The sequence below is a fragment of the Barbus barbus genome (assembly GCF_936440315.1).
Source record: "Barbus barbus genome assembly, chromosome: 29".
Classification (NCBI taxonomy): domain Eukaryota; kingdom Metazoa; phylum Chordata; class Actinopteri; order Cypriniformes; family Cyprinidae; genus Barbus; species Barbus barbus.
In genome coordinates, this window is record NC_136757.1 from 26,574,311 (window position 1) to 26,600,530 (window position 26,220).

At 37.6% G+C, this 26,220-nt stretch overlaps 1 protein-coding gene across 1 annotated transcript; it reads right to left on the minus strand.

Annotated features, from left to right (window-relative positions):
- Window positions 1-1,926: 1,926 nt before the first annotated feature.
- LOC306849229 (acid-sensing ion channel 1A-like) lies at window positions 1,927-25,859 on the minus strand (the record flags this gene model as incomplete). Its single annotated transcript, XM_079384116.1, has 11 exons — window positions 25,569-25,859; window positions 23,332-23,723; window positions 18,826-19,021; window positions 10,684-10,831; window positions 10,479-10,606; window positions 10,242-10,392; window positions 6,812-6,868; window positions 6,554-6,707; window positions 5,671-5,762; window positions 2,866-2,945; window positions 1,927-2,049 (listed from the first exon to the last, which is right to left on the minus strand). The coding sequence occupies exons 2-11, from the start codon at window positions 23,706-23,708 to the stop codon at window positions 1,927-1,929; spliced, it is 1,506 nt and encodes a 501-aa protein (XP_079240242.1). The 5' UTR covers window positions 23,709-23,723; window positions 25,569-25,859.
- Between the last annotated feature and the right edge of the window lie 361 nt (window positions 25,860-26,220).

Here is a 26,220-nt window from a genome sequence, read left to right on the forward strand (position 1 = left end):
CCTTTGAACAATAGACTCCCCTGTTAAGGAATAAATGGAATGCCAGAATTCTCGGGGGCCAAAGGTCAAAGTTCCATGAGAGAACGATATCGGCTCAGAACAGGAATTCCTCGATTCAAAAAGAGCTTATGGATTTTTTGGAGAGTTAAAAATTTGTGTTATTTCAGAATGATTTATTTAGTATTAATTCATATTTTTAATTGTTTTTAAATCATTTAAAATATTAATTAACTTTTATCTTAAGTTTTATTTTTCATTTAAATTTTAGTTCACGTTTTAGAAATTTTGTTGAAATTTAATTAGCTTTAGTTTGTTTCAGTTTTAGTTATTTTAATACTTAAATTTATTTCAGTTCCCAAGGCAACAAATTGGCCCAAAATGACAGCTTAAGTTGTACAGACACACATAAACAAACAAAGAAATATTCCAGGCAGGCAGGTAAGCAAGACCTCATTTTATGCATGATTACTCATAAAAAAAAAAATCATTTTTTTATTAGCCACATGATAAACATCAAAATAATACAGTATCAGTTGAAAAAGTTTGATTTACATATTAATGCTGTTGATATTTGTCAATCCTGATTTTGTAGGAAATACTGAAATACTGGATTGCTTGGTTTTCTGAAAAGAAACCAGACCAGAATCTGCTGTATATGAGAGAAATATTGTGTCTAAAATGCAAATCTGACATGAAAAAATATTCACAAACCATCATTGTCCACAACAAATCACTGCGTACTATCTGCTGGCATTTGACACATCTTTCTAATGCAACACAGACTTAAAAATACTTCATTTCCTGTTTAAAAATATCTGTCACCCCGTTGCTCCAACTTTTCCTCATCCATTCCAGAAATGATCACATGTAATATATACATGCACAAAGACACTTACAAACAGACAAACACATCCATGCACTTGCAGTCAAGCTTGTGCGCACACACACACACACACCAATGGCACACAACGTTAACAGACACATATACAGACATGCACACGCATACCAGCTCCCGAAACAAACATGATACTGCGGACAGAAGCCTTAGAGAGCTCACATGCACCCCTGGGAATATCTGGGTTAGCCTCTCTCTGATCTGACATGGGCCGGTGATATCATGCTCACATCATGTAGCACCCACAGGCCAGATGGGATCAGGGTTGATGAAATGTAGCAGTACATCACTTGCTCACCAGTGGATCCTCTGCAGTGAATGGGTGCCGTCAGAGTCCAAACAGCTGATAAAAAGCCATCTTCATGATGGATTAGTTTCATACAAACACACAGCTTTTCACTTCACAAAACAGTTGATGGACTGGAATGGTGTGGGTTACTTGTGGATTATTTAGATGTTTTTAGCCGGTTAAACTCTCATTCTGACGGCACCCATTCACTGCAGAGGATCCATTGGTGAGCAGATGATGTGAACCTAAATATTTCCAAATCTGTTCTGATGAAGAAACAAACTCAGCTACATCTTGGATGGCCTGAGGGTGAATACATTTTATTTTTGGGTCATGTATTCCTTTTAGACTGGTGTTACCTCATGTTATGGTGTTCCCATGTGCAATGAATGGCCTGACATGATGCATTTACAGCCATATAATAGCCATTAAGATGCACAGACACATACAGAACCCCTCAAGCTAGCGGACGCAATTCTGCCGCAAAAGGCCAGGCACACATAGATCAAACCATTTAATTAATATTAAAAGTTTTTGACATTCCTGCCCTATAGAGACATAATCAAAAGCAGCTTGTTCAGAAAACCACAAAACATTTTTGGAAAAATCCTAGAAAATCACACAGGCATAATAGAGAGAGAGAGAGAGAGTACAACCACAAGATGCCAGAACAATCCGTAGAAAACACAACCGTGCTGGTGTTGTGATGCCATCTGTAACAGCTGGAATTTCTACGGGAATGTTAATGGAATTTACTGACGTGACATTTGACATCATCCAGGCCGAGTACAGTGCCGTGATCAGTGTTGTTGTTGTTGTTGTGATGTTTCTTGTCAGAGCAGCGGAACAACCTGTATTTCATTACCTTGACCGACAAAAAAAAAAAGACAAAAAGATGTTGTCACATTGTCCTTGAAGGGTTAGTTCACTCCAAAATGTAGTAAATATACTAAAATGTATTTGAAATACATTTATTTCATGCTAAGTATACTACAAACACATTTACATATTATGTGCGTAATAAAAATACCCTGCAATTGTACTTTTGGTATACTACTGGTACACTTAAAGTCTGCTAAATTGCAACTAATTTTGTTCTTAATGCACTTTAATTGTGCAGAAGTAGTGCTGAAGTCCAACTAAAGATATTTTCATGGTGTAAATGTGTGAAACACATGGGATCTACACGTTTACACCATGAAAATGTTCCAAAACCACATATCGTGTGCGTTTCTATGCATTTCACATATGATTTTAACAAGTGATTTTCACATGTGAAGTTCATGTGCTGCCTCATATTATTGTGAACAACCATTTTTTCAGGATTCTTTGATCAATAGAAAGAAAGATCTTTACTGTCACTTTCGGTCAATTTAATGCATCATCGCTAATCAAAAATATTAATTTCTTTTAAAAGCAACTCTTATGGACCCCAAACATTTGAATGGTAGTGTATTTAAGCTTGGCATATTGCAATGGGTAATGTAGCAAGAGATTTTTGGTGAAAAGCTACTTTCTGCAGAAAAATCTGTGTTCCACAGAAGAACGAAAGTCATTTGGGTTGTCATGAATGTCATGAGGGTAACAGAATTAAAAATATTCCTTTGGTAAACAATAAAAATCTCACCACACAAATCTAATTTGTGACACAACAGCCATACAGATGTGTTATATATCTTACCTCATAAAGGTAGTCAAAAAGCTCCAAGATCGTAAGAACACTGGCTCCAATGAACAGCCCCATCTGTCCTCCGATATCACCTACCAACACACAAACACACACACACATTGAGCTGAAAGGATGTACAGACATTCACATTTCTTCAAGAAAAACTTAAGAGGTGAAAAGCTTATTGCCACAATTTTAAGGTGTTGATCCATCAATTTGCTAAGATGTTTTGGCTAATTTCTTATCCAGGTCTGTGATATTCTCTGTAGACATAACCTCAAATTCATTGTACACTAGCATTCAAAAGTTTGATTTCGGTATGACTTTTTTGAAAGAAATTAATACTTTTATTCAGCAAGGATGCTGAATAATTGATGCAATAAATTGATCAAAAGAGATAGTAAAGACATTTATAATGTTACAAAAGGTTTCCATTTCAAATAATGTCACACCCCTAGACTGTTTTTGTTGTGTTTTTGCTCCCCATGTGCTCCATGACCCAGTTTCTGCCTCCCCGTTGATTGTGTTAATTTGATTCCAGGTGTGTCTCGTTCTTCCCTGATTGTCTTGTGTTCATAAGCCCCAGTCCATTCAGTTCATGTTTGTCGGGTCTACTTGTTTGGTACGTGTGTTTATGAAGCTCCTATTGTGGATTGTCTCCTGAGTTTCCTTGATTAAAGACTGTAAAACGTTTCCTTCCGTCTCCTGCGTCTTCCTGCAACAGTGTAACGTGACAGAAGACCCGACCAAATACAGTTTCCTCCGTGTGTTCCTGCCGTTTTTGTTTCCGCATTTTTTCTCAGTGATTTTTGTTTCCGTTGTGTGTATTCCCCATGGATCCCCTCCTTCGCCCGAAATACCTCCTTCTCCTGCTGGAGCAGGGGGATAGATTGCTCGAGGGCCACACCAGACTGTTCCTGGTCCTCGCCAACCTATCCAGCTACACGGACGATGCGCTCTGTGCATTCTATGACGCCAGTTTAAACTCCGCGTACAGAGCGCCGTCGTCCGAGGATGAATTTCGAATTTCGCCGAGTTTGTGTAGTGGACACTGGCAAGACACGAATCCCTGTTCACCGTCTGTCCCGAGGGGGATCTCGCCAGTGCCACTCTGGACCCAGTGCCCAGCCCACCATCTCCCCGCTGCACGGAGCACATGCCTGAGCCCACCACTGACGGAGAGCCGGAGCCCGCCACGACTGATGAGCCATCGCCGCACGGAGCAACAGAGCAACGGATCGCCGTGGAGTTGGAGCTGCAAGTGACGTCAATCAACAGAGCCCGCCACGAGGGGGAATGCCACAGACAGTGAGAGCGCGGAGAGGAGTTCCACCCCCTGCACCGTGGCTAAGGGTGAGCTGATAACGGATCTAGGACCGCAGGACTGCAAGGGAGAGGTTATAGAAGGGGACCTCATCGACTGGGAGGCTGATCTGGCTCCTTTTCTCCCTCCTGCTGTGGAGCCCTCTATCATTCCAGTTCCCTCGTCCAGCCCAGAGAGGGCTCATGTTCCTGAATTAAGCCCAGAGAGGGCTCCTGTCCCTGTGTTCAGCCTTGAAAGCCCAGAGGAGCACAAATGCCCGCCCCTCCCACCCGCTCCTGCCTCCTCCGTTGTCGTCTGGCAGCCCCTCTGCTCGCCCTCAGCCCTCCATTTATACAGTGTGAGCTCCGCAGGACTGCCATCCTCCAGCGTCGCCGGGGCTGGAGTATCCCTTGACTCCATCTCCAGTCCTTGAGGCCCGGACTCCAACTCGGCCCGTTGACCCGTCGGCTCCACCATAGCTCCTAGCTCCCTCCTCTCTGCTGTGGCCCAGCAGTCCACTAGCTCCGCCAGGCTCCCTCGTCCCTCCGGCTCTGCCTTGGTCTGGTGTCGACCATCCTGCACCTCGGGACTCCACTCCTCCGGCTTCGCCTTGTCCCTTCGGCTCGGTCAGGCTCCTTCATCCCCTCAGCTCCTCCTCAGTCCTCTGTTGCTCTGGCTCCACCGAGGCCTCCCGGATCCACGCCTCCATGTCGGTTGCCGGCACCATCTGCTCCGCCTAGGACCCTCAGGATCCTCCCCGTCTCCGTGGCTCATCGGCTCTCTGCCTCGGGCTGCTCTGCCACCGTTGGTCGGCCCCCTGGAGTCGGCGGCCATTCCTCCTCCATGGCTCCTCCCTCCATCGGCTCCACCGTGGGCCACCGTTATGGCTGTGGCCTAGGTCCTGCCAGGCTCCTCCTGTTCCGGCTCCCTCCTGTCTCCTCCCTCCTTCATCACTGCCCTGTACTCTGTCTGCCTGCTCCCCGGGAGTAATGTCACGCTCCTGGACTGTTTTTGTTGCGTTTTTGCTCCCCATGTACTCCATGACCCAGTTTCTGTCTCCCCGTTGATTTTGTTAATTTGATTCCAGGTGTGTCTTGTTCTTCCCTGATTGTCTTGTTCATAAACTCCAGTCCATTCAGTTCATGTTTGGCGGGTCTACTTGTTTGCTAACGTCCTTTTGTGCAGCTCCCATTGTGGATTATCTCCTGAGTTTCCTTGATTAAAGACTGTAAACATTTCTCCGCGTCTCCCGTGTCCTTCCTCCAGCAGTGTAACGTGACAAATAAATGCTGTTCTATTTATCAAAAAATCCTGAATTTTTTTTAATCAATTTCCAAATCAGCATATTAGAATGGTTTCTGAAGGATCATGTGACAGTGAAGATTGGAGATTAATGATACTGAAAATTCAGCTTTGCATCACAAGAATTACAATTTAAAATATCACAAAGCAGTAATTTTAAATTATAATAATATTTACTGTATAACACTGTAGGCTATATAGTTTTTACTTACCCAACAGACCAGCCACCTCATAGGCTTTCCTCTGCTCAATGGTTTCATAGTTCAGAGCCTCAAAGAACACGTCCAGCACTAGAACATTCTCCCTGACAGCAAACACAACACGGTTTAGCATGATTTAGACAGTCCAGTATGGCAGCTTATAAATTAAAATGCCAAAGTGACACATTATCCAACACTTTTGTCTTTTTGAAAGTACACAGCACACTGTAGTCACTGGTATCTACACAGTTAATCAAGTAAGGGTGCAGTTTGTAATCCGGTTGAAATGGGTGCTGCAATCTAAATTCAAAATACTGGAGAGCGTTGTTTCTCCCGCACCATTCTCCACAGACTCAACACTCATGCGGGCTGCCAGATAACGGACACGCAACAGGAACGAGCACAACTGACAATGGATGGCGACAAGACTTAAACTGTAAGTTGATGAGTTGATTTATCCACGTTTTATTATGCCTCTGAGCTTTTTAGATGGACGCCAAGGCTTTTAGATCAGGTAGAATCTGCAATCTCTGACTCACTTCCATGGCTGCAATACGTTAATTATTTCACCAACTGGCAACCCGGGGTGTCGAAAAACTATTGGTTAAAATGGTAGTGGACGGAACCACACAGACCAAAACAAAAACAGACATTCCGACACAGAACACACATTTCTAAGTAGAATAACTGTCTGTAGCATTGTTTTTCAGAGAAACAAGTAGGCCTATGTGAACTACTTATGTTTTCTAAATATCTGTAAACATGGCATTTTTGTGCTTTAGTACAGAAATTACATACAGCACCTTTAAGAAATTTTGTAAAAACTGTGATGGAAAACAGGTACCACTGTATGTCACCGAGGTAACAAAGCACTCAGTGCTTATGAAACACTCACGTTATGTATTTCTCAGATTTGCTGTACTTCTTTGCGAGGTATTTGACCGAGGCTTTGCTGGGGATCTTGACGAAAGACAGCTCTTTATTGTAGCGCGTGATGTTGCACGGAGTCTCGCATGAGCAGTAGTCGCTGTCTCTCTCCACCAGGAAATCTGAGCAACGTGATAAATTATAGCACAGCAAACATTAAAACATGGCTCATCTGAAAGATAAACTGTGTTTATGACACTGATTCGTGATAAAAAAGTTAACTTACCAAGTGCTGGATGTGCACAATCTTTATAGTGCACAGGAGTGCAGTACTGCGCATCACCTGCAGGGGCAGTAAATGTCTAAGTATCATTATAAAAATCAAAGTCATTTTCTCCCTGGCGTTGTTCCAAATCTCAAGTTGCATTTATTTTGTGTAAATGTTTTGACTTAATTCATGTTTCCAATACAAAGCTGCTGTGAGGCTTCAGAAGACATGGAGTATAGTTCATGCCTCTATATTTACTGCACTTTTATTATGTTTTTTTATATACTTTTTGGAGCTTGCCACCACACTAGAAATTCACTTTCATTATATGAAGAAGAAAACATTGTATAAAACAAACTAAACAAAAGAAAAACGGTCATATGGACTTGGATGGACATTAGGGTGATTAAATGATGTGTGAACTTGGTGTTCAAAATTCCTGCCTTTTCTCAAAAAGTGACTATTAAAACAGTTTTTGTTAATTGAAATAAAGCTGAAATAGAATAAACCAAAAGTAAAAGTAAATAAAAAGATGAAAAATGTAAACTTAGCAACTAACTGAAACAAATAAGTTTAATTTGAAGTATTAAAATCACGAAAACTAAACCTGAAATAAAAATATATAATATAAATAGCAATATATTTATCTATAAACTGGTAACACTGTAAAGTAAGGTTTCACTAGGTTTTAAACAGCTGATTTTGTCTGTCCAGAGGAGAATGATACTATTTCGACAAACTATTTCCCCGTCTAAATACTGTAAAGCTGATATAAATCCACCCAGCTTTATATCAAGCCGGTGTAAAGCTGCTTTGACACAATTTGCATTGTTAAAAGCGCTATACAAATAATATTGACTTGACTAGTTAACATGAATTAACAATGAAAAATAATTCTAAAGTATTTTATTTAGTTATTGTTAATCCCAACACTTACTAATACATTACTAAAATCAAAAGTTGTATTTGTCAGTAATAGCTAATGCACTGTGAACTAACATGAACATGACATTTTTTTATAAATTAATAACTACAATACTGTAAAATACATTGCTCATTATTAGTTCATGCATTAACTAATGTTTACAAATCAGACCTTATTGTAAATGTTACAAAAAAACTAATAAAATGTCAAAAGCACAAAACAAAATGACTAAAACAGACTAAAAATTTAAATGAAAACTGAAAATATAAAAAATAAACTCACAATATTAATAAGTACTATAATACCATAAAAAAATAATACTTAACACTAGTTCATAAATGCACATGTAAAATCAAATAAACAAGTTTGGTTACATTTAGTAAAATCATAAGATCAAATATTATTAACACACAATTCATATGAAATATTATAAACCTCAAGCTCTCCCATTATCTTAATTTGTTTTAGTGTGCTCTTGCACATCTTAACAAATATTCAATGGCCAGAGTCCTTACTGCAGATATAAATTGCCTCGAGTTAAAATCCCACACTAATATATGTTAATTTAGCTTTTTGTAATCAACTAAATTGCATTTCAGTGCCAGTGGCGGTTTAACAGGAGCAGGTTTAATTTGGTTTCACTGGCTTGATTAATTTGACCTCAAAGCAGCTCGGAACTCTGCTTTTTAGAGGCAGATACTTGAAGTACTTATACAAGTACACATTAAAATACCTGCTAGAATGTTATAAATGTGACTATTAAGAACAATTACTGTAACTATAAACGTGCAATCATTAAAGACTTTGTATGAAGGTGAGGATGTGTGCTTTCAGACCCATTATATAAATGTCATTATCAAGTGCACATGCCTTAAGAAAACATCAGCTTATTTCAGTTTTTCAACCAGTTTTAAATCATTTTTAATTTCTATGTTAGCTTTCATTTTAAATATCAAATTTTATTAAAAAAATTAAAATGATCAAAATCACTTTAATAGTTTTAGTTAACAGCAACAACACTGATAACAGAAGACACTGATGTTTTAGTATTATTTCTATATTACAGTATTTGTTGAAATTTAGAATTTGTTTTTAAATTCTATATTTCTTATTTGCATTTTAAGTTTTCTTCATTTTATTATGTACTTTTTATATATTTATAGCTTGTGGTATATAGCTTTTTATTCAATTTTATTTTTGTAATTTTAGTATTTCAGCTTATTTCAGTTAGCTGCTAAGAAAACATTGCTGAAGTTGCTTAAGTTTTAGTTTTTCATCCAATATTTATATTTTACTTCAGCTTTATTTCAAAAAGGGGTCATATGATGTTGCTAAAAAGAACATTAGTTTGTGTGTTTGGTTCGAGGTTCAAAAAACACATTATTTTCCACATACTGTACATTATTGTTGCTCCTATATGCTCCGCCTTTCTGAAACGCGTCGATTTTTACAAAGCTCATCGTTCTGAGAAGCGAGGTGTGCTCTGATTGGCCAGCTATCCAGTGCGTTGTGATTGGCCGAATACCTCAAGCGTGTGACGGAAATGTTACGCCCCTTACTGTATTGTGATGCCGTGTCCTGGAGACTAAAACAATAAAACCCACGATAAACAAGGCATTTGTTGCATTCAGTAAGGACGTAATTACTGATTATAACATAACACCATGTCTGCATTTGTGATCGTAGAAACGCAAAACAAGCACTACTCTACACTGCTCAAAAGTCGCGTTTGAATAGTCAGTAGCAAATTCTTTAAATATCGAAACGTACTGACAGGCTGAAGTCAGAAGCACCAGACTGTCCTTGCGACGTCGGAACTGCCCCACTTTATACATTTTTTTAAAATGCGCTGCACACACTCGAATATTTGCATTGTACTCTTCTGGAACAGTGTTGTAAATATAACTTAACCCATGATTTTTAGTTGTGTACTCATTTGGAAGGCCAAACAAAGTACTTTCGCTTTCACAACGAAACACACAGCGTCTCCACGACATGGCAGAGGCAACAACAATACTACAGTGATAATAAAAGTTACGCCTTCTTTCTTTGCGTATACGTTTGGGCGGTGTTATGAAAATCTTCCCACACCGTGACGTAGACATGTGGGGGTGTGCTTGAATGAGCCGTTTTAGGGGGGCGTGGACAAGTCTTAACTTTTATCTCTTTGGGTTTGAGACTTTAATTTTTGCAACTTTACAGATCTTATATATGCACAAACAGCTTGTAACACTCCAAAGACAAAGGAAAACATGAAATCGCATCATATGACCCCTTTAATAGTTTAACAATAACATTAACAAAACTGACAGACAGACAGTGGATGAAGGCATTATGTGAAGCAATTTGAGATTTGAGAATTTCACAGTACAAACAACAAATGAACCCGTTCACCATTTCATGAACCTGATGGACTCTTCTGAACTGTATCATTACAGTAACTGCAGTATTAGAGTAAAATGCTTTTAATGTTGTACTGCCGAGTGAATGTGAAGTGCTGCTGTAATCGGTGCAGTGACTCACCAGGCATATGCACCATACGACAGTTGCAGTTTTCCACCAGGTAGCGCGTCTCACAGTCTATTCGACAGGCGCTGATGCTGTACGCATTGAAGTAATCGGAGCTCGGCGGAGTCGACTTGCAACTGCCCCATGGAGCAGGAAGATACATCAGCTGGAAATTAAATAGTACTAGTGTAAAAACAACAACAACAGAAAAAACAATCAATTTAAAGTGCGTATTATTAACATGACACCCACTCGCTGCTCTTGGCAGGAAACGAACGTCTGGAATCCTGGTGCGACTCCGAAGCCAAACTGATCTATAAACGGAGGCTCGTCCTGACTGTGAATCTGAACTTTGATTCCCGCCTCAAACGAGGAGTCGTCTGTGAGAGAAAAAAGAGAGAGTGAGAGGAAGAATATAGGAGTAGTGTGCATCTGTTTGTCCCTCACGCAGTCTCACCTGTCTCTCCCCACACAGGTAAATATTCGTCCTGCTGAATGTCCAGCATGATCTCCAGGCCGTTTCCCATCCCTCCCTTCACGCTGACCAGCGGCGCGCCGGTGTTACCTGAGTTAAAGGTGTAACACTTCCCGTAACGAGTGAACACCTGAAAACACAGAAGAAAACTAATTCATGCCTTTTATATTAATGTCTTGCCTCTAATTTTGTTGTTTATTTCTACTGGGCCAATGATTTGGAAACAACGCACACACAAGACTGTTCATTCAGTGCCATTTCTTACACAGAAAGCCTTTTATTTGACATAATTTGAAGATAATGTGGGAGATGCTTGCCTGTGCAAAAGTCTGCTTAGTTTAGGAGGAATATTTGAGTGTTTCTTTTTCACTATTTATGTCTAAATAAATAATATTCCTCACCAGATGCTACATATAATACAGTAACTAAAATGTATAAATAAAAATAAATTGTATATAATATATTTGGTTTTTTAATACTGATGTTTACACTACCATTCAAAAGATTGGGGTTGGTCTGTTCACCAAGACTGCATTTTATTTGACCAATATACAGTAAATTGTAATTGTAATATTCTGAAATATTATTACAATTTAAAATAGCCATTTTCTATTTGAATATATTTTAAAATAGAATTTATTTATGTGAGGCAAAGCTGAATTTTCAGCAGCCATTGCTCCATGCAGTGTCACGTGATCCTTCATGAATGATTTATTGATCAATAAACGTTTCTTATTATTATCAATGTTGAAATAAAACGGTTGTGCTGCTTCATATTTCAGCATTTATTTGAAATAGATATCTTTTGTAACATTACAAATGTCTTTGTCACTTTTAATCAATTTAATGTGTCCTTGGCAACATTTACATACTGTATATTGCTGTAAGATAACGCTTGACCAAATAAAAATGCAAGATAATAACTTTTGTAATGTGGGGATCACGAGACAAATAAATAATGATGCCTACTCAAGATTTTGAACTCTGATATTCTATTACACATTATATTACCTGAAAAATATTTGTTTGCAGACAGATATTAAAATGTATTAAGATTTTCCACAGGCCAAATAATAAGCACCATCCTAATATGACAGTTGCTTTTTATTGTTATCATTTTTAGTTCCCCCTGCTGTCAGAAAAGACATGTAGCCACACTGAAACGATCTGCACGAAATAAAGAAATATTACAGGAGTTGTAACAATTCTGTACACTGCTAGTAAAACACCCTATTCTTGAAAACTGACATGACACATAAACAACGAGAGAGCAGGAGAGGAATAAAAAATGAAAAGTTCATTGTAGACCTGCTGAGAGTTATTAAAGGGAGCCGGTTCCTATGGAAACAGAGACCCGAGTGTGAAAAACACAGAAACGCTTGCACGAACACACACCAGACTCGGTCCTCTCGCCGTGTTCTCTTTGATTCGTTAATTAAACATTTAAAGTGTTTCAAGACATTTCCCTTTGAGCACGACTCCATCTGTCTGACAGTGTTGAAAACGGGAGATCCTGAGAGGTTTTGAATCTCTGCTCGGTTTCCTGTGAGCCGTCAGACCTGCGTCAAAGTGACCTCCCCATCCATTAGTGCTCCTGTGTGCACTACACAAACACGCTGCAAATCCGGTCACAAAAACATCCCTGTGACGTCCACCGAGACTTCATAACCCTGTAGAACTGCTTGAATTGACATTAATAGCTTAGTTTAACACTGGGGAGAAAGCAGCTCCCTCAACAAAGAGAAATCGAAGGAGATAACAACAAAAGACTTTGGGGTCAGTAAGATTTGAGTTTTTAAAAGAAATTCATATTTTTATCCAGCAAGGATTACATTAAATTGATCATAAGTGACACTAAAAACATTTATCTATTTCAAATAAACAATGTTCTTTTGAACTTTCTATTAATTTAAGAATCCCCAAAATAAATGCATCACTATAATATTTTCACAATGTTTTCAACATCGATGATAATAATAAATGTTTCTTGAGCGGCAAATCAGCATATTAGAATGATTCTGAAGGATCATAATTCAGTTTTGCATCATAGAAATAAACTGTAATTTAAAATATGATCAGTTATTTTTATTTCAGAATATTACTGTTTTTACTATTTAGCATTTTTTTCCCCTTTCAATCTGTTTGACTGCCTGAATCATGACTATGTGTGATCAGTGGGTCCTCATGAGGGCAGGTCTGCCCGACACAGCCGCCTGATTTAAATCCCCGGTGCATGAGAGACCTGTACGCCGCAGGAGCTGAGGAGAAATAATTACACCAGTAAAATAGCAAAGAGAAAGATAGATGGAGGACACTGGCATGGAGAGAAACAGACTGATCTGGAAGATCATGCCCACTGGCTGAAAAACTGAAAACAAGACACACTGCATCTCAAGAATAAAAGCTTTGGGGGATATTTATCCACAAAACTTCAGGATGATTGACAGTTAAAAAGTTGTGGGTGGTTACCATTACATTGCTATGCAGTTGATAGTGTGCTAAGATGTTGCTCAAGTCAAATTAAATGTAGCTGAGTTTGTTTCTTCATAGGAACAGATCTGGAGAAATGTAACATTACATTACTTGCTTGTCAATGGATGCTCTGCAGTGAATGGGTGCCGTCAGAATGAGAGTCCAAACATCTGATAAAAACATCACAATAATCCACACCACTCCAGTCCATCAGTTAACATCTTGTGAAGTGAAAAGCTGTGTTTGTAAGAAACAAATCCATCATTTAGGTGTTTTTAATTTCAAATCTGAGTCTTATTTGAACCAGGAGAGAAATCTGCACAGATCAAACAAAGTTTACAAGCAAAAACAGTCCAAAACAGTTCTAAACAAATATGTTGGTGGGTTTTGATGTGAGAGGACAACAGGGGATGGACTTTTTTCATTATGGATAAAGGAGTCATATTTTGGTCAGAAGCCTTGGTTTATATTTAATGTAATTATGATGGATTTGTTTTTTACAAACATGCAGCTTTTTGCTTCACAAGACGTTAACTGATGGACTGGAGTGGTGTGGATTATAGTGATGTTTTTATCAGCTGTTTGGACTCTCATTCTGACGGCACCCATTCACTGCAGAGGATTTATTGGTGAGCAAGTGATGTAATGCTACATTTCTCCAAATCTGTTCCGATGAAGAAACAAACTCATCTACATCTTAGATGACCTGAGGGTGAGTAAATCCCCTGCAAATATTCATTTTTGGATTAACTATTCTTTTAAATAATGGGACCTTATTGTAAAACATTGCCATTTATCACCAACAATGCTTTTCATCCTTAGGCAAAACAGTGTGGTTGCTTAGAAAAATAATAGCACACCTCTCCTTGATATGTCACATAAATAAAAAAACAACCTACAACCACCAGAACAACCTAACATTTGCACAGCAACACTTAGAACACCCTAGCAACTGGATAACAATATCTTATTATCGTGGCATCGACTGGCATTGCACAAGCAAGCAGCACTCACTTTTGAAAATCTGCAAACTGTTCTTTGCATGAATTATTGCATCAGCATCACATGCCAAGTAAAAATTTTGGAAAAAAATGTCAGTTCCTTATTTTGTCACTACTAACTTTTTAATGTACATCTTAAAAGCATTTTAATGGGTAATTGTGTTAAAGATGCATAGATTAGTCAGCTAGTGTTTAATAGCCTGTGCATTTCTCATTGGTCTTCATTCTTTATGCAAACACCCCCCACCGCCATCATCCGGTCTCTCCTTCGGCAACACTCTGGAGCCCAATTAGCTGTCATGATTAGCTGTAAACATCATTTACGTGGGGTGGGAGCACAGACGGCATGCAAAGGCACTTTAATCACTGTCTCATTACCATGTGAGATTATTCATTGCACAATCATTTATTCATCTGTGACTGAAGATCTGAAACATTGACTTTGGTTATTAAAGAAATCTCCGTGCAGAAAAGGGGACGTGTGTGACTGTGATCTGTTCTTTTTCTCATGCAGCTCTATATTTTATTACGTCGGCTAGTATTTTATGGTTTCTCTTATGCTTTTCAAGGTTGCATTTATTTGACCCAAAATACAGTAAAATTGTGAAACATTATAACAATTTAAAACAACTGTTTTATGTTTGAATATATTTTAAAAGATAATTTATTCCTGTGATCAAAGCTGAATTTTCAGCATCATTTCTCCAGTCTTCAGAAATCATTCTAATATGCTGATTTGCTGCTCAAGAATCATTTCTTATTATTATTAATGTTGAAAACAGTTGTGCTGCTTCATATTTTTGTGGAAACTGAGATACATCATTTTCAGGATTCTTCAATAAATAAAAAATTCAAAAGAGCTGATTTTTTGGAACATTCTGTCACTTTTGATCGATTTAATTCATCGGTGCAACATTATTATTATTATTATTTACTTGTTTTCCCACCATGTTTTTCAAAGAGTTCAAATTATGTTAATTGTTGGGTGTTAGAATTTTAAATAGTATCACAGTTTTAGAAATGGCGGGAAATTTGCGCGACGACATAGAACAATTATTGCACAAAATGTGAGACAGCTAAATATTATGTTTTGAAATTATTCAAATAAGAACTTATTTTAAAAATTTATATTATAAAATAAGAACTTATACAATTATTAAATAACTTATAATAGAACTTGTAGTAAAAAAACAGCTTTTTACTACAAATAATTAAATTACAATTATAAATTACAATTAAATAAAAGTACATCAAATTATGACAGAAATTATGGATACGGAACAGAAAATCAAGACCTCTGATGATGACAGACCAAGAAAATCATCAGATATTTTAAGTTTTCTTTAAAGAACTAACTACTTTTGTGAAAACATAGAAAAGATTTCTGCCTTCAATGATCATCAAGTTCACCCTATTTATGGAAAGCGCCAAATTAAGCAGTTTGGAGAGTATATAAACAACATTAGAGCCAAATGACTTTCGTCATCAAGGCCAATGAAGCAAGCAATTCCCCTCCCAGAGCGAAACCCATCAAGCATTTAATTGTAGCTACGCAGGGATTAAAAGCACAAAATAGAGCTGGCTGGCCGTGAAGACCAAGGAGAGACCCATCTCTCCAATTCCATTAACAATTACAAAAATCTGGTGCACTTCACTGGGCTATTTTTTCCCAAAGAACCGAGTCAGTAAAGACAGAGATAAAGAATAGACTGTCCCAGACACTCTCTCACACATCACACCAAATCTAATATTTAACACTGACCTATTTTAAAGGCTGCAGGGTATTTTGAACCCGCTGTGGGAGTTTTTAAAGCGGCCTGGAGCAAACGTGATTGTAGGCTTTCTTCAAAAGCCTCGCATGGAAGGTGAGCTAAATTCATCGGGGAATAAGAAACACGCAGAGGTTTTGGGAGACTCTTTGCTCATCAGGGAACTACTAATGCTATTATACAAGCATTTATATTTAGAGATGGAAAAATCCCTGTACAATATGCTCATGTTGGCATTTGGGTAAGTAGGGCATTATCACCAACACACACACAAAAGACTTCAGATGCTTTCAGACGGCAATGGGGAGTCAGTTCCACATGTCGCCATGGAAACTTGGAGAGAAACATGGTTACATCATCAAAGCAACCTTTTCAGCACCATTGTACTCTTAGAGTCATAGTGAACTCTTGCTCCGATGCTCGTTTTCAGTAATGAGCTGCTGCTCACATCTGCTCTCATCGCTTACGGTTAAACATTTAGGTGTGAGTCACTGGCTTCTCAGACATAAAAAGTACTGTAGCAGTGGTTTCATATGGTAATATTACCACATATATCATGGTATTATATGCATGGCAAGTACGCTGTAAAAAATAATTTTTAAGGTGTAAATAAAACAAAGATTACTGGAGAAGGTTTGCTTGTTTACTTCATGGGATAAAACAAATTAAGGTAATTGTGACTTTTATTTTACAATTGACCCTTCGCAGGGAGCTTGATTGACAGGCGATCTGACCAATCATAACACCTAATCTGCCATTTTGTCCGACAAACAAATCAGACAGGAGAGTAGATTAAAGTCGGTGGACTTGAACTTGAAAAATTGTGTATTGACATCTTTCCGCGGTTTACCTTCTGATGTTCGTTCATGTTTATTTTGCACTTTAACTAGTATAGAGCAAGAGATGATTGGTTCACGTGCCGCTTGAACTGAGGCTCTACAGCAAATGGTCACTGCAAATAAAGAGCCATATACGCTGTTTATTGTAAAAAAAATACAAAATTCGAAAGTTGAGGCTTTGTTTTACACCAAAAGTAACCTGCTCTGTCTTGTCTGTCGGCGCGTTGCCAGTTTCCTCTTTGCTTCGCAATCTATTTTGACTGTGTGAGAACACAATGTGTGGCATAAGAGCGGCATGGCTTGTCGGACATTAACTAAGGGGGCGGGTCTATGCGAAGTGTCAATTCAAACTTTTATATTCCATTAAATTCTGAGTTTATATCTCTTAATTTAGACTTACTCTTCGCAATTCTGAGTTTATCTCTCACAATTCTGACTTTTTTCCTCACAATTCTAAGTTTACATCTCGTAACGCAGACAATTTTCTCACAATTCTGTTTATATCTTGCAATTTAGCCTTATCCCTCATAATTCTGACTTTATTCCCAAAATTCTGTTTATATCTCACAATTCACACTTTATTTTTGCAATTCTGAGTTTCTCACAATTCACACTTTTCCCCTCAGTTTATATCTCACACTTCAGACTTTCTTTTTCTCAATTCTGAGTTTTTTTATTTCACAATTCAAGCTTTTTCCCCCCAAATCTGAAACTTCAGAGGAAAAAAGTCAGAATTTCATTTTTAAATAATTGTTTACTTTGTAAATATTTGTAAAATTAGTAATTTATGAGTTAAAACTGTTTCAAAGTAAACATACACCAATTGCTTTTCAATGTGCTTAAAAGACTACAGGCACAAAAAAATATAGTATTTTATAAATATAGCATTTTTATTTTATGCTGCAGTGTTCAGGTCAATAGTTCAAATATTTACTTATTGCAGTTCAGATTTAATTTGACTTTAATTTGCATTCCTGTAGTTCAATTGGAAGCGCCTGGTACTAGCACTGCTAAGGTCATGGGTTTGATTCCCAGAAAACACCTCACAGATAAAATGTACCCCTTATAAGGACTTTAATTTGCTTTTGACAAAATTGTCTGCCACACACATAAATGCATTTGCCCTGGCAAACATTTTAATTTACTATCTTCTTTAAAGCTGTACGGAAGATTTTCTGGGCAAAGATAAACAAAACTGTGTTCTTACCTGACACGATTCACTACGGAAAGCCTACAATATGACAATATATATTTTGCATGTTTATGTCTTTTAAAGAATATACATTTCTGCAACTATCCTGATGGATACTTGCTCAAATAACATTTTTTTTTCAGATAATGCATCAAACCATCGGAAAAAAACAACAACTCTACAAGCAACAGTTGGTGATAGAAAGACTTGTCTTTTGAACTTTCGTGGTCTTTTGAATTCATTCACTGATAAAAGTAAGAAATGTTTCTAAGAAGCAAATCAGCATATTAGAATGATTTTTGAAAGATCATGTGACACTGAAGACTTTACTGTATTTTTAAACAAATAAATGCAGCCATGGTGACTTCTTACCGATCCCAAACTTTTGAACCATAGTGTATAAATTTAAATTTCAATGCACTTCTACTCACACAACAGCTGCTCTGCACGCAACTGAACTGAATTGACAGTTCTGGCCAAACCTCTCTCACATTAGCCTCAGGCCATCACGCCATCCTTATAGTTGAGCTCTGGTTGTACTATGTAGCCAGACATATAAAAGACAAAGGTATTTCTGGTGCTTTTTGTTAGTGTTGCTGAAATTAAAGCCATAAAACAACTCAACAGCACAATGTGAACCCTGGGAAATCTCGAGAACTACAAACTTCATTCCAGTGGCGTAAATGATTGGACTGTCAAATATCACACCCCAGCATTTGGCTGAAACCTAGAAAAAGCCTCCAGCGCTCCGAGAGATTCGCATCAAATAAATACACCAGGGCTGCAGAATGGGACTTGAAGTGAAAAGAGCTCAAAGAAATCTATCACTGTGCATCCCTAGAGTGTCTCACCATGCTGAAGTCTTCGGGTCGACACGGAGCACCTCTGAACTGGCAGGACAGCAGCATGTCTTTTATGTCGTGTCCTGTTCTATTATAGAACTCCCACATGTTGAAGGGTTGTGGCTTGAAGGAGCGAAAGTCTGCTTTGCTCTTGAGAACCTCCATCACGCTTTCTTCAACCAGGTGAGCGTCCCGAATCTCATGTCTATAGAGACAGGCAAGAAAAAAACAGAGGAACATGAGAGTGCACTCTTAAAAATAAAGGTTCTAAATAGGTTTTATTGCAGCGCTGCCATAGAAGAACCATTTTTTCCCCAAAAGAACCTTTCAATAAGCTTAGTGTGAAGAACATTTCACCTTTTAAATTATAAAGAACTTTTAGTGCAATGAAAACGTTGGATATTAAAGCTTTTATTTGTCAAGCTGTCAAACTTAGTGCAAAATGCATTGCTTTAATTAACTTTTTATTAAGAGTTTGTTTGTTTGTGTTGAACGTCATGCCAGCTTCTGTGGATATTTTCAAGGTGATAAAAATATATGGCTTAATTATATGAGGTTTTTACATTTTCTTTTCACAAAAAACTCTAAACCTGTATTTGGCTTAACTCTCTTCAAAAGAGCAAACTGAATAAAAAAAGTTCTCTCACAGGGATAAAACCGGCACAATCTAAAAAAACATGCTTCATGGGTTTTTGCAGAGAGAGCATGTTGGAGGATCTTCTCCTTGTATTGAAAACTTGTGTGTCATCCTGGAATGACCTATTTTAAAGTTGGGGGGGATAAACAAACTGCTCCCATCACATTTCTTTTTCCAACATTGGGGCTAATTTCATGGAGTTTATTCATTGTATATAGATCTTTTTATTAAGCCTAGTATTTAAAATACATTTATTTCATACTAAGTATAGTTCAAATCTATTAAAGGGGTCATCGGGTGCCCATTTTCCACAAGTTGATATGATTCTTTAGGGTCTTAATGAAAAGTCTATAACATACTTTGGTTCAAATTTCTCAATGGTAGTGTAAAGCAACACCTTTTTTTACCCTGTCAAAAACAGCTCTTTTCATTGCATGCCACTTTAAATGCAAATGAGCTCTGCTCACCCTGCCCTCGCTCTTCCGAGCCGCTGTCTGAGCGACGGTAAACTTTAGCTGCATTCTTCGTGAAACTTGCTAACTAGCACGTTATTAGGAAAGGCGATTTGCAAAGATTCATAAAAAAAAAACATATAGGGCCTACTCACTTCTTCTGTAGGTGAGGCTGGATCACAAATGATTTGCGCAAACATAACCGCATTTAGGTAGATCGGAAGGGGCATTCCCTTCAAAAACAAATGTAATCCACTGCGTCTTCAGCAGCTCAGATGTCGGGAGTCAATAACAACTGCTATGTTCTTTCGGATGAGACGTTAAACCGAGGTCCTGACTCTCTGTGGTCATAAGAAAAAAAATCCCATGGCACTTCTCGTAAAGAGTAGGGGTGTAACCCGGGTGTCCTGGCCAAATTCCCTCTACTGGCCTTTGTATATCATGGCCTCCTAATAATCCCCATACACTTGATTGGCTCTATGACTCTCTCTCCTCTCCACCTGTAGCTGGTGTGTGGTGAGCGCACTGGCGCAGTTGTACTGTGGCTGCTGTCACATCATCCAAGTGGATGCTGCACACTGGTGGTGGTTGAGGAAAGACCCCCCCCCACATGATTGTAAAGCGCTTTGGGTGTACAGCAATACACAATAAAGCGCTATATAAATGCATCATTCATTCATTCATGTTCATAATTACATCCAACAACAAAACACCTCAATTGCTTAGGAGACATTCTTGTCTACATCTGCTCCAGCGTCGAAACAATGGCGGACTGATGACAAATCACTCATGGCGGGTCTAAGGTAAGACACCGGTCCAGTCTGTGCTGAAACTCTAGTGTCAATCAAACAATCGTGGGAGGGGCCTGGGTCTGTGTGACGTCACACAGACAGGCATCTGAGATCGGCTCGATTTGAGAAAGGGGTAATGATTTTAGTAGATTAAAAGAAACACTGGATGGATTTTTATCATTATATGGTGGTTGTGTACACACACTGCCAACACACATTTATGTTCAAACAACATGTAAATGTGCATTTCGTATCCGATGACTATTTCCTGCGATATCACTCGAGACTTACTGATATAAAAATTATAATTAAACGTCATTTGGAGTACTACTTGTGCACAATGCACATTTCTTAATATTAAACCTAAAATGTGTTTTAATCTCACTATTGATGAGGATTGTTTAATCTTTGAATAATATTGGTCTTTAAATGCAAGATATATAAAGTTTACCTGAAGTGTACTTGCAATAGCTCCACTTTAGCACAATCAAATATATTTCAGTTAATCTTTAGTTGGACTTCAGCACCACTTTTGCACAATTAAAGCAATTAAGCACAAAATTAGTTGTTCCAATTTAGCGGACTTTAAGTATACCAAAAGTAAAACTGCAGGGTATTTTTATCAAGCACTTATATATGTAAATGAATTTGTAGTATTTGAAATAAATGTAATATTCATTGTGAAATGACAGACATTTTTCAAAATATCTTCTGTGTTCCAAGAAAGGAAGTTATGCAAATCATTAACTAAAGCTATTAAAAAGCTTTTTGTTAACTAAAATATAGCTGAAATAAAATATATACATTAGAAAGTGCAAAACTACTAAAAATGAAGTTATGATTCAAATGAAAACTGAAAGTACAAAAATAAAAGCTAATTAAAATATTAATAAAAACTAAAATTGTATATATACAATACTAAAATAACACTAGGATGTATGTCACATTATGGAATAAAAGAGCTGTTGTTCTTCAGAAATTCTTCAGCTTTTTTTGTGTTCCACAGAAGAAAGGAAGTCAGGTTTGAGTAAATTATGACAACAGGTGCAATACAAATAAATAAAGACATGCAGAATTTAGAGGCAAACTCTAGACTGAATCTCAATTTGACTACACTCATAACTGATCCCAAATAATGGCACAATGTCAACATTTATTTTGTGCCCTTGATGCAGCAAAGCTGTGCATGTTCGTTTCAGCTGTCCTTTCAGGAAGATGAATAGTCAAGGTTAATTCTCTGTAAACATGTCGAAAATCCACACTAGACCAAATACAGAATAAAATTGAGAAAAAGAGAGACAGTGCGTGTCACTGTGCAGAAGCACTTGGAATGCAGAAGCAGGCATGACTGAAGTCCAATTCAAACCCACATCACATCACAGCTGCCGGGTGTTACAGCACTGCAGTAACTAAATCACGACTTCCTGAAGCCAGATGGAAGCGGATACATGCCAAAGATTTCATTTTACTTAAACATTTTAAAATGGGAGTTGCACCTCAGCAATTCAGAAAAGACCCTTATAATCTGATGATACACGGTCTACATGTCTTATAAAAATAAAGGTTCTTTTTTGGCATTTATGGTTCCGTAAAGAACCTTTCCACTGGGCAAAAGCTTCTTTAAATTAGTAAAAGCTTCTTTCGATGATTAAAATCTTCTTAAAGGAATAGTTCACCCAAAAATGAAAATTTGTTGAACATTTACTCAGGCCATCCAAGATGTTTGATGGGTTTGTTTTTTCATCAAAACAGATTTGGAGAAATCTAGCATTACATCGCTTGCCCACCAATGGATCCTCTGCAGTGAATGGGTGCCGTCAGAATGAGAGTCCAAACAGCTGATAAAACATCACAAAAATACACACAAGTAATCCATTATCTTATTAAACAAAAAATTGTGTCTTTGTGATAAAAACATGTCTTTATTTTAAACAATTGTTTCTGGCTAATATATGAGTCCTCTATCAATAATATTGCTTCCTTTAGTGAAAAAGTCATCTCGTCTGAATCAGAAGAGAAACATGCACAGATAAAGCACCGTTTACAAGCCAAAACAGTCCTGAATAATTATGTTGGTGGATTTTGATGTGAGAGGAAAACTGGAGTTTTTATCAGCTGTTTGGACTCTCATTCTGACGGCACCCATTCACTGCAGAGGATCCATTGGTGAGCAAGTGCTGGAATGCCAAACTCATCTACATCTTGGATGGCCTGAAGAATGGCCTTAACTCTTGGGTGAACTATTCCTTTTGATCACTGATAGTTTCTTTGTGAAACCAAAAATGGTTCTTCTATGGCATCGCTGCAAAACCCCTACTGGAAGCTTTATTTTTAAGAGTGCACTTTCCACGATTAAAAAATGAACAATAATCAGACTGCATCTTTCAATTTAGCAGAAAAGCACTTAGGATGAAGAGGCAGGAGCGACAGGAATATATACAATATCATGAGACTCCCCAGAGCTCTGCATTTTAATTTCCGCTCCTCGAGTTCAATAAAAGCACGCTAATCATTTACACTCCAATGTGCTTGTGCATTCATGCAGGGAATACGAGAGCATAATCTACTGAGTGAGTGACTCATGCTCATTATTAAAACTTAACCACAGCCCCTCGACTGAGACACATTCACCAACCTAGAGTTGAGTAGCGCCAGCAGCTCGCCTGCGTGGTACAGGTCGTTACGTGTGATCCTGCTGAAGCGGATGGAGTTGAGATTGCAGATCGTCACCGCTGGGAAAATCATCACGGGTGTCGTGATCTCGTCCAGCTTGGTGACGTGAGGGTACTCCAGGTAGAACTGAATCCGATCGACGCAGACGTACATGAGAAAGGTCAGTGAGCTGAGGAAAAACACAACCCAGAGGCAGCATTTGGCTGTGATCTTCTCATAGGAGAAGATATGAGAGATGCCGTGTAGAGTCGAGGTGTGAGCGAACACTTGGAGGGGAAGCGGCTGGTCGTAATCAATGTCCATAGGTTCCACTTTAAGATCCATCACTGATGTCTTCATTGCACACTTCTTCCACTGCAAAGCTGTGAAACTCTCCCTAAGATGTTAAAAACAGAGACACACATTTTACTTCAATAGTTCTTGTGATCATAAGTGAGTCATCATTCAGCAAAGACGTAATTTTGGGATGAAACTGTTAATCTAAGGCTGGTGGTTAAAATCCCACAAGGATTCGTGAAATGTCACTGTTTTGACAGTGTATTTTAGTATTATTAATTTATGATCATAGTTGATAATTTATCATTAAATTAGGTTTTTTTCATTTTTAGTTGATGTGTTAGTCATTTTGTTACATGCTTTTGACATTTGAAGTTAAAAGTTTAGCTTTAATTCATTTTTAAGTCATTTTAGTACTTCTAGTACTCAGTTAGATTCCAAGATAACATTTCCCATTTTCATTTAAGCTTTTAATCTGACATAATATTTTATTAATTTTCATATTTTATTAATTTTATATTTTATTATTATTAATTTATCATTATAGCTTTTTATTTTAAATGAACTTTATTTATATTTTACATTTTCAGTTTTCAATATTAATTTTAGTTCATGTTTTAGTCATTTTGCTATATGATTTTGTCATTTTTTAATAGTTTTTTAACATTTATAGTTATCTTTAATTTATTTTTTAGCTTTAAGTACTTTGAGCACTTCAAATTCATCTTATTTCAGTTAGATTCCAAGGCAACATTTTCGCTTAAGTTTTTAATCTAATATTATATTTTATTCATTTTTTTATTTTATTAATATAATATTTAATATTTTATTTCCTAAAATGATTTTTAGACAGTGAATAAAGCCATCGTGTGAAGCAATTTGACATTTTATTTCACATCACAGACAATAAATGATTCTGTTCACTATATTTTAAGATTACATTTTGCATCTAATATTAATATTTTATAACTGATTAACAAAAATAAAAACTATTATTTTTGATAGTTTTATTTTTAACAATAACACTGATACACAAATCAAGTTACTCTCAGAGGGCTGTGTCTGTAAGAAGTGAAATGACTAATTATCAAACACAATGCCATCTTATGTCCCAATATCAGGGGTCTTCAACAGGGGGCTGTCAATTATTGTCTGTAGCAGAAATGTAGTAAAATTAAAACATAATGTACAAGCATAAGACACTGTACATCCATGCTTCTTCTCTGTATATAGTTCAGACACCTACAGAGAGCTTGTAAAGGGCAATTTGCTGCCTACGCCAAGTTCCCAATAGCATTTAATTATAGTCTACAGACCAGCTGACAGGAAAATCTCATAATCAGAACAACATATTGCAGCCTCAAATCAAATATGTTTTCATAAAGACAACTAGAGCCTTGGCATTCATTTGTGACATTATTTTCATAATTAAGCAGGCACCCATTCTCATTAGCATAATGCAAAATAAGATATAGATAGATAGATAGATAGATAGATCATTTCAGTTGTAAAATAGGCCTGTGTATAAATATTTTATGTTTAATTAGTAAAATTCAAATATAATGCGTACAGCACAATTCTCATCACTGCATTAAAATCTAATGAGAATCATCAACGAGAATAAAAACTCAAAAGCTAAACATCTGGGCTAATTTATATCAAGAAAATTGTGCGTGAAAGCTTTTTTTTTTTTTTTTTTTAAATGCCACAACTCAAAAAATAATAATAGTACAAAAAATCTTCCCATTTTAATTTCAGGTTGAAATGCATATCGGACTTGTTTTCGTGAGATTGACCTTTCGTGAGAAGTATCAGGTGAAACGCGCCAAATCACGATTCGATGTTTCGGCTCGTTACATTGTGTCACTCAACAGAATCCCACAGACGGTCAAAGCGCGACAGTGACTGGAACAGCAGCGTCACTTGTAGCACACGAGCGTTTACCTGAAGCACTTCAGAAGAAAGATGCTGGACCTGAAACCCAACCCCAGTTATCCGAACATTTCTCACTCGTTCGCGCAGAAATCAGCAGATGCCGCCGTCCATCCGACAGACTGAAGGAAAGCCATATCTGTGAGGAAATGATGCTTCGCGCGCTGGATGCTCTCGTGTGACGATCCTGAAGCTCTAATGGAGGAAGCCAAGGATCGTGAGTGTAAGAGAGAGAGAGAGAGAGAGAGGGTGAGTGGGTGGGTAGGAGGGAGTTTTGTGGGCGTGAACCCACACAATTAAGTACTATAAGAAAACGTACCACAATTGTATTACATGTACCATGGTAATGCCAGGGTTTCAGAACAAGTATGGCAATATCATAAGTGAAGTGAAGTGACATACTGCCAAGTATGGTGACCCATACTCGGAATTCGTGCTCTGCATTTAACCCATCCAACGTGCACACACACAGCAGTGAACACACACACACACACACACACACACCCAGAGCAGACATGATGTCATGTCAGTATAAATGACATGACATCATGAAAGTACTGCGACTTTACCATGCAGTAATGGTATTTCATGGTACTATGATTGTACATGTCTAAAATACCATGCTAGTACTATCACACAGTAG